Genomic DNA, 13,923 nt, shown 5'->3' with positions numbered 1-13,923 from the left:
TAAGGTCCCTGACTTCAGATCGTTTGCCCATCAGCGATGTGGGTTCAGAACCTCACTTGCGGTGTAGAATTCTTCCTGTGAAGAAGTCATTCAGCAGGCTTAAAGAAGGTCAGTGTTTCTACCCAGGTGCCTGTCTCTGCCTGAAACAATTCTCAGAAGGGTACCTGTGGTCTGTCTCCACCATCAAAAGCTGGAAAAATTCCTATATGACCTATAGTTGTGTCAGTGTGAGGTTAAACTGAACAAAAATCAGTCATTAATGAAGATTTTAGTTACACATTGAAATTTTATTTCTGGTATGAATCCCAGGTATACTGGTTATTTTAACTGATAGTGGTATGTTATTGAAATAATGAAATCCATAAAATAACCTCATGTATGGTCAGTGCTGATATTACATGATTTTAACCGAAAAGTGTTATTGGTCGTATACTCATACAAAACTTATATATTCAGATTTTGAATCTCACCTAAAACATCATATCACATTTTTATACTAACAAGCATTGTTTTGTGTCCATTTGTGCTGCACAGTTTTAGGACATCGTCGGTCTGGCTCATATGGGTCTCCAGCATATATATTTCAAACTGGAGCTCCACCCAATAATCCCATGATGCATCAGAAAGGTCAGAGGTTAAAATCAACCAATCATTTTCATCCTTACATCCTCACAGCATGTTGCCTGTCTGCACAGCTTGTTTAACACATTTCATTTTTATACATGTTTGGCTATGATAAAAACTGCTTGTTTATAGTGATTTTGTTTAAATGCAGTTTAACAGGGAGGGTATTCAACAGCATAAAGCAGTTACTGTTAGTTTACATTTTTCTTCTCATGCTTGAATACTTACAAACTATTAAAAAAATGTTACACTGTCAAATATATTTATGTCTCCCCCAGGATACATATTGTTTTTGCCCTGTCCGTCCGTCCGTCCGTCCGTCCGTAGGTCACACTTCATTTCCGAGCAATAACTGGAGAACCATTCGACCTAGAACCTTCAAACTTCATAGGGTTGTAGGGCTGCTGGAGTAGACGACCCCTATTGTTTTTGGGGTCACTCCGTTAAAGGTCAAGGTCACAGGGGCCTGAACATTGAAAACAATTTCCGATCAATAACTAGAGAACCACTTGACCCAGAATGTTGAAACTTCATACGATGATTGGTCATGAAGAGTAGATGACCCCTATTGATTTTGGGGTCACTCCGTCAAAGGTCAAGGTCACAGGGGCCTGAACATTGAAAACCATTTCCGATCAATAACTAGAGAACCACTTGACCCAGAATGTTGAAACTTCATAGGATGATTGGTCATGAAGAGTAGATGACCCCTATTGATTTTGGGATCACTCCATCAAAGGTCAAGGTCACAGGGGCCTGAACATGGAAAACCATTTCCGATCAATAACTAGAGAACCACTTGACCCAGAATGTTGAAACTTCATAAGATGATTGTACATGCAAAGTAGATGACCCCTATCGATTTTGGGGTCACTCCATTTAAAGGTCAAGGTCACAGGGGCCTGAACATTGAAAACCATTTCCGGTCAGTAACTTGAGAACCACTTGACCCAGAATGTTGAAACTTAATAGGATGATTGGTCATGCAGAGTAGATGACCCCTAATGATTTTGGGGTCACTCTGTGAAAGGTAAAGGTCACAGGGACCTGAACATTGAAAACCATTTCCGGTCAGTAACTTAAGAACCACTTGACCCAGAATGATGAAACTTCATAGGATGATTGGTCATGCAGGGTAGATGACCCCTAACGATTTTAGGGTCACTCTGTTAAAGGTCAAGGCCACAGGGGCCTGAACATGGAAAACCATTTCCAATCAATAACTTGAGAACCTCTCGACCCAGAATGTTGAAACTTCATAGGATGATTGTTCATGCAGGGTAAATGACCCCTATTGTTTTTAGGGTCACTCCGTTAAAGGTCAAGGTCACAGGGGCCTGAACATTGATAACCAGTTCCGATCAATAACTTGAGAACCACTTGACCCAGAATGCTGAAACTTCATTGGATGATTGAACATGCAGAGTAGATGACCCCTACTGATTTTGGGGTCAGTCTATTAAAAGTCAAGGTCACAGTGGCCTGTTCATGTAAAATCATTTTTTGGAAATAACTTGAGAACCACTTGACCTACAATGTTGAAACTTAATAGGATGATTGGACATGCAGAGTAGATGACCCCTATTTATTTTGAGGTCACTTGATCAAAGGTCAAGGTCACAGGAGCCTGAACAGTGACTTGAGAACCACTAGGCCAAGAGTGTCGAAATTTAGCGGGATGACTGGACATGCCAAGTAGATGATCCCTATTGCAGCCAACCATCAGTGTCTCTTTGACTTTCGCTCCTGACCCCTATTGACTTCTTGCCTATAGGACTTTGCATTGGGGGAGACATGCGCATTTTTACAAAAGCATTTTCTAGTATTCTTCTCATTTGAATAATAATGAAGGGTATTTCTGTTTTGTTCTTTTTCGTTGGTTTTATTGGCAATACCTATGTAATATATAACTTTATGGACACTGAAAGTATTTAGTGAATGTTTATTTTCATTTTGGTAATTTGGCTTTTATATACATTAAAGTGAAAACTATGTTTAACTTTTGAACTTTGTCTTAGCATTTATGTTCTTGCTATCTAAAAGATATTGTTCAAACAATCAGTGATGATTGCTTAAGACCAGTATTAACTGTTCGTAATGCTTTTAGATTGATTAAGCTTTCTTAAGTTGTCATTTCTTAAAGACTGATGTTTAGCCTGCATATATCATAACTTTAGAGCTTTCTTTAATGATTGTTTGGAAGTTAACTTTTGTAAAAGTTCATTCGCATATCATTTCAAAAGTTAAGTTCAGACAATGAGTGTACTTTTAAAGACAGGATTTTATTTTTTAAATATCCTGCAGATTAAAAAGAGGTCATGAAAAAAATAAAGTTATGAAATATGTTAATAAAGGATTGAAATATGTATGCCACATGCATGCATGTAAATAACAGCTTGGCACATGCTTTGCTTTGAAATCTAAAAAATATAGCAGGATGTAATGAAAGTTTTGGCTTTTTGCCTTATTTTCATCAATACTTGATCTGATCATCAGGTTTATAAGACTGTCAAAGGTGTAAGTGTCTTATAGTAGATTTCAAGTTAAGGTATGTTGATTTGCTAATCTGTATTGTGAAAAGTTTGTTATGGCTCAAATATTCTAGAGAATTTGTTTAGAATAGATCATGTCATGCAAAGTTTTCAGCATTTGTATTATTATGTCTCCCACCCCACAGTGGTGTGGGAGACATATTGATTTACTCCAGTCTGTGTGTCTGTCTGTATTTCTGTGTGTGTGTCTGTCACAAAGCTTGTCCACACTCTAAGTCGAACATTTCTCATCCAATTTTCACCAAACTTAAACAAAATGTGTTTGACCATAAGACCTCAGCCAAGTTCGATAACTAGCCAAATCGGTCCAGGCGTATTGGAGTTATGGCTCTTGAATTACCGAAAAATCAGCCTTTTTACTCTTGTCCGCACTCTAAGTCGAACATTTCTCATCCGATCTTCACCAAACTTAAACAAAATGTGTTTGACCATGAGACCTCGGCCAAGTTCGATAACTAGCCAAATCGGTCCAGGCATTTTAGAGTTACTGCCCTTGAATTACCGAAAAATCTGCCTTTTTACTCTTGTTCGCTCTCTGAGTCGAACATTTCTCATCCAATCTTCACCAAACTTGAACAAAATGTGTTTGGCCATAAGACCTTAGCCAGGTTCAAAAACTAGCCAAATCCGCCCAGGCACTTTTGATTTATGGCCCTTGAATTACTGATTGGATCCACTCATCCAGACCATCTAATTGGATCCACTCGTCTAAACCATCTAGAGAAACCAGACATTTTTCATAGGGGCAGTTGTAGGAGACATGCGCTTTTCTCAAAAGCATCTCTAGTTAGCACTAAGTTTAAAGTGTAAACAAAATTTTGCTTGTTTCTGTTAACTTTCTTCTGTGAAGATTTATTTAGAATCCCAATGAAAATACATATTTAGCTCATTTTGCTTTGTTAAAAACGACATGCATGGAGTTAAATAGAGGATTCCTGTTAGTTTCAGTGTAAGATTGAAATACCTTTCACTAGATGAACATGAAATACTGGTACATTGATTTCATGATAAGCATAATCGTAAGTAAAATGTGTTAGATCAGGAGTTCATAAGTGAAAGGTATTTTGGTCATGCATGTAAACAAAGAAATTTTCCTTTAATTTTAAGAATATTTAATAGTTTTAAACAAATTCTGCACATTTTACCCCAACAACATCATATGCAATGCATAATGTCACACAAAACAACATAGACTTCTCAATGTTTATGTTGGAAATCATGTTGAAATAGTTTCTATAAGATTTACAGAATCCTTAAATAATTTAATATGGCAGCCATTGGTGATATATATGTAAATCTTTGTCTTGTTATATATGTATCTGGGATATAAATTTCCAGTTATTTATAAATCTTACTCTTCCCCATGTGATGTTGTTCCTTTCTGTGAAATTGATAATCTCACTGTTGAAAACAAAGAAAATTAAATAATTATATTTCACACAGTAAACTACCGAAAGAAAAACAATAAAAAGACTAAAAATAGTATGTATTGAACATAAGCTTGTTTGTTGTCTTCACCGTTTTAACCTAAGTTAGAACAGTTCATTTTCTTGAAAATTGGGTAAACATTTATATGATTTCAGGCAGAGGTCACAGGCGGATTGGGTCAGATGGTTACACAGATATCACAGTTGGCAACATGGCCCCACCTCCATCGAATATCAGTATACAGAAATCTCCTCCGGCTACCATACATCATGTCAGCACCTACCCTGGATCTATAAATAGTGCATCAAGGGAAACAACTCCAACACCCCATCAAGGTGAATTACACAGGGTGGTTGCTTCTATTTGATACAAATACCTTGTACAAGGGAATGATGAGATATATAGATATCAGGGGAGACTGTTAACACTACTACCTATTAAACAACTAAAAAAAAACCAAGATGATAGGATATAACTTCCCATTGGTGTCAGGAATTGTTATGGATCACCCACCTCCCTTTATTGTTCTTTGTATATCTGTCTGTTGGCAGTAGACCTTTTTTTTCCTAACAGAATGCTTGGTTTCACAATAGTCAAATTTTATAGGATGATTGTCTGTGGTCAGTAGATTACCCTGGTTGTTTTTAGGGTCAGTAGGTCAAAGTTCAAGGTTACATTGACTTCAAAACTGAAAATGGTTTCTGCTGAATAGCTAATGCAAACGGGCCTACAGTTTTCAGTTCATGGGATGGCTGCCTATGGCCAGTAGATGACCCTTATTGTTTTGGGATCAGTAGGTCAAAGGTCAAGGCAACGTTGATCTTGAGACTGAAAATGGTTTCCCCATAAGTAAAGAACACTAGCATATGACTGCAGGTAGTAAGATGACCCCTATGTTGGGGGTTAATAGGTCAAAGGTCAAGGTCATCATGATCTCGGGACTGAAAGTGGGACAGGCCATCTTGAGGGATATACATGTTTTACAAACAGCTCTTGTTTACATTGGAAAGTTGATATGAAATATGAAAAGACACCTGTGTAATATCCTCTTTTATACTCCAGCACAGATCTGTGTAATATGAAAATATAAGTTCTAAGAAAATTAAAATAACATTAGTCACTTTGTTTTGATACTCTTGCATTTTCCTCAATTCAGGAAATTTAGGTACATCAAGGGAGAACACTCCACCATACAGGTCAGTGTCTTACAACCCGCCACCCGGTAGCGAGGCTGGTAATAAACCGACAGTGAGATCAGCCTCCTGGACATCCGACGCCACTGTGATGCCTCCACTCAGTGTCAATGTTAACCTTGGTCCTGCCATGGGTAAGTTATAGATCAATAACCTTCATACACAGACAAATTAAAGATCGTTCTCCAAATAACGACAGCAACTATAAACCTGTTTTCCTCATCATGTAAACATTTAAAGTGTGTTGTTACTTTTTCTGAATTGTGTTAGTGTGACATTTAACCAAACCAAAACAAACAAACAAAAATTCCGAAAGACCCATTTAACTAAGGCGGTTTTGTATTTCTTGAGTGCTGTGTATTAATACATGTTTGACTTGACTTTATATACCATGGCTTTTTTGCTGCTTCTAGTGTCACTACTGATATTAATTATTATAAACTCCTCTTAATTGCTGGTCCATACTTTGTGCTATGTAAGCGATCTAAAGTTTAGTCCCATTTTTTGTTCGGCTAAAGTCAAAACTTGAAAAAATAACTACTTAGAAATTAGACTTAGAAAATTCTGGTTAAAGTTTTGCGTGCAAGTACATATGGCCATCATTTAAAGGCATAGCTTTGAAACTCATTTTTTTCTTTTTCTTGGTCAATAACCAACCTCACTGGGTCAAGTCCCATAACTTTGACATGTATTTTGGGCAAATTATGTCTCCTTTTGGACTTAGAAAATCCTTGTTAAAGTTATGCTTGTAAATTTAATGCAGATATTGAATTGAAACTTTACATGTATCTTTAGGATTATAAAACTAGGTTATTGCATCAAGTCCCATAACTCTGACATGCATTTTGGCCAAATTATGTCCCCTGTGAACTTAAAACGTCTGGTTAAAGTTTTACATACAGGATTGAAACTCTATAGATATTTTAACATTTAGGGTAATATTCCTGCTTCTGGGAGAACAATTTGAATAGTCAAGCATTTGCTGTCTTACAGACAGCTCTTGTTTCATAATTACGACAAAAATGCTTGTTTTTATGCAGAACACACATTCCTGAAAATGTAACATTCTTTGAAAACAGTTAGATAGAATTAAGTTTCACTGTATTTTGTATTACAGGTGCAGCTTATGCTGGGTCAGGAGTGAGTCATATCCTATCAAACCCTCTGTCTAACCAAGCTATGTCTCTTGTTTATCAGTCATTAGATCATCAGTATCAGGTATGTTCCCGGCCACATTTCAAACTCTTTTTCTAACCAAGCTATGATTCTTGTATATCAGTCATTAGATCACCGATATCAGGTACATTCTTTACACATTTCAGACCTTCTCTCTAACTAAGCTATATCTCTTTTATATGAGTCGTTAGATCATTTATAGTTGGTATGTTCCCTACCACATTTCAAACACCTTGTCTAACCAAGCTATTTCTTGTATATCAGTCATTAGATCATTATTAAAAGGTACGTTCCCTGCCACATTTCAAACACTTTGTCTAACCAAGCTATGTCTTGTATGTCAGTCATTAGGTCATTAATATCAGGTGTGTTCCCTACACATTTCAGACCCTCTTTAATCAAGCTGTCTCTTGTATATCAGTCATAAGATCATTGATATCAGGTACGTTCCCTGCCACATATCAGACTCTTTAACCAAGCTGTATCTGTTGTATATCAGTCATGAGATCACTGATATCAGGTATGTTCCCTACTCATTTCAGACTCTCTTTAATCAAGCTGTGTCTCTTGTTTATCAGTCATTAGATCATCAATATCAGGTACCTTCCCTACACATTTCAGACCCTCTTTAATCAAGCTAAGTCTCATATATCAGTCATTAGATCATTGATATTGGGTATGTTCCCTACACATTTCAGACCCTCTTTTAATCAAGCTATGTCTTGAATATCAGTCATTAGATCATCAATATCAGGTACGTTCCCTACACATTTCAGACCCTCTTTAATCAAGCGGTGTCTTGAATATCAGTCATTAGATCATCAGTATCAGGTACGTTTCCTACACATTTCAGACCCTCTTTAATCAAGCTGTGTCTTGTATATCAGTCATTAGATCATCTGTATCAAGTACGTTCCCTACACATTTCAGACCCTCTTTTAGTCAAGCTGTGTCTTGTATATCAGTCATTAGATCATCAGTATCAAGTATGTTCCTTACACATTTCAGACCCTCTTTAATCAAGCTGTGTCTTGAATATCAGTCATTAAATCATCAATATCAGGAACGTTCCCTACACATTTCAGATTCTTTTTAATCAAGCTGTGTCTTGAATATCAGTCATTAGATCATCAATATCAGGAACGTTCCCTTCACACTTCAGATTTATGTCTGTTTTTTATCTGTCATTAGTTTATTGATATCGGTATTTTCCCTACACATTTCAGACCTTCTCTCTAACCCATCTGTGTCCTTTTAATGTCAGTCATTAGATCATTAAACAGAGAGTATTAGGTTACTGTCTTATAAATTTAAATTTATTAAGTGAGTCGGAGAAAATATAAAAGTCGAGGCTCTGCTGAGACTTATTTTTTTGTAGACGAACTTAATAAATTTGAATTTATAAGACAGTAACCTAATGTTCTATTTATCCTACCTTATGATCTAAAATCATTTTTTAATTAAAATTCAAAATTTACCACCAACTAGATCTGAGTCTGTCTTGCACAGAAATTAATACGCCCCACCATTACACAAACAGGTCTTTAAAATAAAAATATTATAAAATAAGAGCAGAAAAACAAAGGCTAACCTTGTTTTGCTTTGTGTCCGACTTCTCTGTTCTGCTGAACATTAAAGAATAATTTTAATTTGCTGCCAAGTGAAGTTTTGTCCGAAGCTCAGTTGAATTCCAGATTACCCATCCAATCTTCTCACATTTTGTGTCGTCACAAAATCATCAGTATCTGGTATGATCCATGCCATTTACCTTGAAGTCTCTCACAGTGTGAGCAATGTATTACATTTTAACTTATATCAGCTGTACCTTTGAAAGATTTTAGCAGAAGGAATTTTTATGTAAATTAGTGTTTTGGATTTTTTCTTTGAAGTAGATAGATTTTGTTTAATAATTTTAATTTAACATCTGACCTAATTTGTTTCAGCCAATAGCACCTTGCCCAAACAGTACTGAATCTATGGAAATGTTTCATAAACATTGTAAGGTAAGGATTATGTTTTTTTTTTTCACAGCATGTATTTCTTACTAAATAAGAAAATAATTACCTGTCTTTTTTAATTAACATGCCAGTATATGTAGAGCAACAACGAGTTGAAAACATGACAAAAGTAATTTATTTGTATATTTCAGTCATGACTAAAGAGGTAAAATGTAAAAGCCTTAATATGATATGGTTAACTGAGAGTCAGGGTCTTTGTCAGATTCATGTTTTTTGTCATGTAGAGGATTTTTTGCTAGTCCAGATGACATTTAGTAGCTGAACTTCAGTGGTTATTTTAAAGTGGGAATATTATATGTTTTACAAGAGCAGACACAGTGGTTCAGTGGTAATACACGTAACTATGAAACTTGAGGTGGTCAGCTCAAGTTCAGCTTCTGCTAAAACTGCTATCATATGGAAGAGTCTAGCGTGTGTGCTGGACCCCTGACAAAGCAAGGAGGCTTCTAGAATTGGATTATCTTCTGTATCTTGCACTGTGAACTAAAATTACTAACATTTTTCTAAAGGATAGTGATAGCAACAATAAGTAAACTCGATAGCCTAGTGGTAGAGCGTCCGCTTCGAGTGTGGGAGGTCGTTGGTTCGATCCCCGGCCGTGTCATACCAAAGACGTGAAAAATGGTACCAGTAGCCCCAGTGCTTGGCACTCAGCATTAAAAGGGAAACTGGCCTCATTCTCTCATACCCTCGTGGCGATGGATTCCATCAGGAATGAGGTGTCGAGAATGATTAATATAAGTTGAAGAACTTCCTTCACAATCGACCTAAAATAAATTATGTATAAACTAATAAATAAACTTGAACTCAAACAAATATTTCATGTCTTGTGTGTTCTATCTTACAGCTGGCACAGCAGTATCTCAAATACCAAACAGAGATTGCAATGTTCGAGCAGACACGTCATGAATTACGTAAAGAACTACAAGATGATGTGATGGATCATCAGAGCACTGCTCAGCTCACAGAGGAATATCTTAAACTGTCTAATGAAAATGTAAGTATCAGTGTATATTTCCTCATCAAGTAAGTTTATGAAATAGGTTGAAGTGAGAATTTCTTCTTTTGCTACAAGTTTTGTATTATACAGAACACGGTTGATAGGTTAAAGTAGAAAAAATGTTTAAGTTATTTTCTGTGTACATGTTTTCAATGACAGTATATTAACCAGACTTTAAATTTCTGTTTGATCCACCATTTTCAAATTAGGTTTTTCCATTTTGATATACTGGTACTGATGATAAACTCGGACAGATGATAAAGTTGACCACCTTCAAGTTATTCGATTGCAATCGGTTATTTATATAATTGAACATCCTGTCTAATAGCAATCACTTACAACACCAACTGGTAAAAACAAATACAAAATTGGTAAATATTCTGTATAAATAAATGACTTTGTTTGAAAAATATTTAACCAAAATTACTGGGGAAGAGGATGTTTTTTGTGCATGATCACTGTCAACACATGAAGGCCTGACATAGGGTCGCTTTTCATTACTTGATCCGGAATGACTGTTGCAGCATTTTTGGGAAAGTTTCAGTATATGGAGAAAATTTTGTATCATTAGTCAATGTTCATACATTCCCAATTTAACATACCCCTTTCAGGACCTCACTTTATGTGAGTTTGCTTTTTATGCCTCCCTTTGGGAGGCATATAGTTTTTGAACCGTCTGTCGGTCTGTCTGTCGGTCTGTCAGTCTGTCCGCAATTTTTGTGTCCGGTCCATATCTTTGTCATCGATGGATGGATTTTCAAATAACTTGGCATGAATGTGTACCACAGTAAGACGACATGTCGCGCGCAAGACCCAGGTCCGTAGCTCAAAGGTCAAGGTCACACTTAGACGTTAAAGGATAGTGCATTGATGGGCGTGTCCGGTCCATATCTTTGTCATCGATGGATTGATTTTCAAATAACTTGGCATGAATGTGTACCACAGTAAGACGACATGTCGCGCGCAAGACCCAGGTCCGTAGCTCAAAGGTCAAGGTCACACTTAGACGTTAAAGGATAGTGCATTGATGGGCGTGTCCGGTCCATATCTTTGTCATGGATGGATGGATTTTCAAATAACTTGGCATGAATGTGTACCACAGTAAGACGACGTGTCGCACGCAAGACCCAGGTCTGTAGCTCAAAGGTCAAGGTCACACTTAGACATTAAAGGTCATTTTTCATGATAGTGCATTGATGGGCGTGTCCGGTCCATATCATTGTCATTCATGCATGGATTTTAAAATAACTACGCATGAATGTGTGACACAGTAAGACGACGTGTCGCGCGCAAGACCCAGCTCCGTAGGTCAAAGGTCCTAAACTCTAACATCGGCCATAACTATTCATTCAGAGTGCCATCGGGGGCATGTGTCATCCTATGGAGACAGCTCTTGTTAAATATAAATTTAAGTTATGTAAATTTTTCAGCAAATGTTATTAATAAGCTTTATTTTGATACCAACCATTGATAACAATTTGCAGAAATAAAGAAGTTACAGGTAAAAAACCTCATTTTCTGTCCGGGTTTATCATCAGTACCAGTATGTATAAAGATTCAATTTGTTTTGACTTTGCTATCAAGGAAAATTTTTGTGTCACAGTGGTACTTTTATACTGTCAGATTCAGCAATTGAGGATTCAAAAAAAGTTTAAAAGTTCAGTAGTGCCTTTACTGTTGATGAACTGTAATAAAATATTCAGAATGTCTTAGTTAGCATAAAAGCAAACAACAAATACTATTTCAAAAATGTTCTAGGGCCAGAACTTTACTAAAACTGACATTATTAAAGATTTTAAAATTTGAAACAGTACCTACTACTTCCCATTGTGACCTTTAGATTTATATCTGTTCTTACAAAAACAAAGGGAAGAATTTTTTCTACAGATTTTTGGGTACTGTTACAGTTCTTTGTATTTATAAACTCAGTTGAGGTTTTTGTTCTGTTGAGTTATGATTTTATTCTACTGAGTTGTGGCTGTACTCAACTGAGTTTTTTTTTTGTAATCAGTTGTGGTTTTATTCTATTGCAGGAAAGTTTGAAAAGTTTCCACAGAAATTTAACTGTGCAGCTAGAACATATTAGGAAGAAGCAACAACAGACTAAAAGATACGGTGCCAGTTGAGACTAGGTTCCTACATTATATAACTTGAGATTGAAAACCAGTCACATAATCCTGGCATTTGATTGGCTGTTTTTGAACTCATTTGAAATATTGACCAATGGCAAGGTTGTATTCTGAGGCTGGTTTTCAAATTCTATAAAAAAAACTTTCAAGAGGTTTGAAACCAGTCACACTACCCTCGCATTTGATTGGCTGTTTTTGAACTCATTTGGAATATTGACCAATGGCAAGGTTGTACTCTGAGACTGGTTTTCAAATTCTATTAGAACAAAATCAGGAAAACAAAACAGCTACAAACTGAAAGATACTGTGCCAGTTGAGACCAGAAGTGTTTTAGTGTGTACAAAATGTCATATGTTTGCCATATTTAATCTACTTTTTTTCATGGATGATTGGAAAGGATATAGTAGTTAAAGAACTACTGGCTGGCATATTATAATGGATCACGATTGAATTTCAGGAAAAAGACATGCTGGTGATATTTTCAGATCTAATATAACAATTTTCAAGATTTTCATATATAAAAAAAATAGATTTTTGATTGAGCAACATGTAACTCTCAGGTAAATCAAAAAAGAAATGTATAAATTCTGAGGATGAGAGCTTTGCCATCAATAACAGAGACCATATGCTGTTAAAGACTGACTTGTAAAAAAGTCTTGACAGAATGAAATTATTACATGCGTCAAAATTTGTGATACCAAATATTTTGTCCAGTGTACATTGGTTTACATAAAATGTTGAACATTATCGCAGGTTTTTGTTGCATGCAGCATTTGATTGTTTTGTAGAATATGAAAATCTATTTTCTTGTACATATTTCTGATCAATTTTATATGGCAGATATAGATTGCTGGTTAACTTGTGTTTTATAGAAATAATGAAATACTTTGAATCCTAGCAGGACTGGTCTGCAGATTTATAAAAGTATTTGTCCTTTTATAATGAAATATATTAATAAAGTTTTAATAAAATTGTAAAAACTCTTTTTGTATTCATTAACTTGGCTTTGATAACCCTTACCATGCTGGGCACGATTGGTTCTGCATGATGAAATACTATTCAGCCGGTACCTTTTTGGTAAGCACCCCTTTTAATAAGTTAATGGTAATGTCCAAATTGGAAGATGGACAAGTTCATTACAGAAATTTAGCAGGGTAAAGGATAAGATCTGTGAAAGGCATTATGTCAAAGAAGTAAGTTACTCAAGAATTGAAGTAATGGACGTTGTTAATCCCCCGCCATGAGTGGTGGGAGGTTATAGGTATGGTCTCCCTCTGTCCGTAACACTCATGTCCGCTCCTTATCTGCTAAACCCCTAGAAAGATTTTCATGAAACTTGGACAATGTGCAGAACTTAAGAGTCAGCCATATTGCTCAAGGTCAAGGTCACAGCTCAGGGTCAAAGGTTTGAGCCTTCTAATTTGTGTCCGCGCTTTATCTCCTAAACCCCTTGAAAGAATTTTATTAAAACTTTGGTCAAGTGATCACCTCATCAAGATGATGTACAAAACTCATGAGTCAACCATGCCCGATAAATGTCAAAGTCACAACTTGGGGTGAAAGTTTTGAGCCTTCCATTTTGTGTCTGCTTTTTATCTCCAAAATCCCTTGAAGGATTTTCATGTAACTTAGGTAAAATGATCACCTCATCAAGACGATGTGTAAAACTTACGTGTCAGTCATGTTGGGTCAAGGTCAAGGTCACAACTCAAGAGTTTTCCATTTTGTTACTGCTCTGTATCTCCTAATCCCCTTGAAGGATTCATATGAAACCTGTGTCAAGTGATCACCTCATCAAGATGA

The 13,923-nt window shown here is 36.2% G+C and overlaps 1 protein-coding gene across 2 annotated transcripts in view; it reads left to right on the top strand.

Annotated features, from left to right (window-relative positions):
* Positions 1–13,103, top strand: part of LOC123551706 (mitogen-activated protein kinase kinase kinase 7-like) — a 29,308-nt gene extending 16,205 nt beyond the window's left edge. Inside the window, exons 13-19 of one of the 2 annotated variants that reach the window (XM_053541188.1) lie at positions 535–627; positions 4,760–4,939; positions 5,761–5,931; positions 6,915–7,015; positions 8,917–8,976; positions 9,839–9,988; positions 12,025–13,103. In XM_053541188.1, the coding sequence (XP_053397163.1) occupies positions 535–627; positions 4,760–4,939; positions 5,761–5,931; positions 6,915–7,015; positions 8,917–8,976; positions 9,839–9,988; positions 12,025–12,117 (848 nt within the window). In that variant the 3' untranslated portion in view covers positions 12,118–13,103. The remainder of the gene's footprint in view (positions 1–534; positions 628–4,759; positions 4,940–5,760; positions 5,932–6,914; positions 7,016–8,916; positions 8,977–9,838; positions 9,989–12,024) is intronic. The other variant, XM_053541189.1, reaches the window with a different exon arrangement.
* The last annotated feature ends 820 nt before the right edge of the window (positions 13,104–13,923 follow it).

This window comes from Mercenaria mercenaria, chromosome 4, assembly GCF_021730395.1.
Source record: "Mercenaria mercenaria strain notata chromosome 4, MADL_Memer_1, whole genome shotgun sequence".
Classification (NCBI taxonomy): Eukaryota; Metazoa; Mollusca; class Bivalvia; order Venerida; family Veneridae; genus Mercenaria; species Mercenaria mercenaria.
The sequence above is the reverse complement of the archived record's forward strand: the minus strand, read 5'-3'. Positions and strand labels throughout refer to the sequence as shown.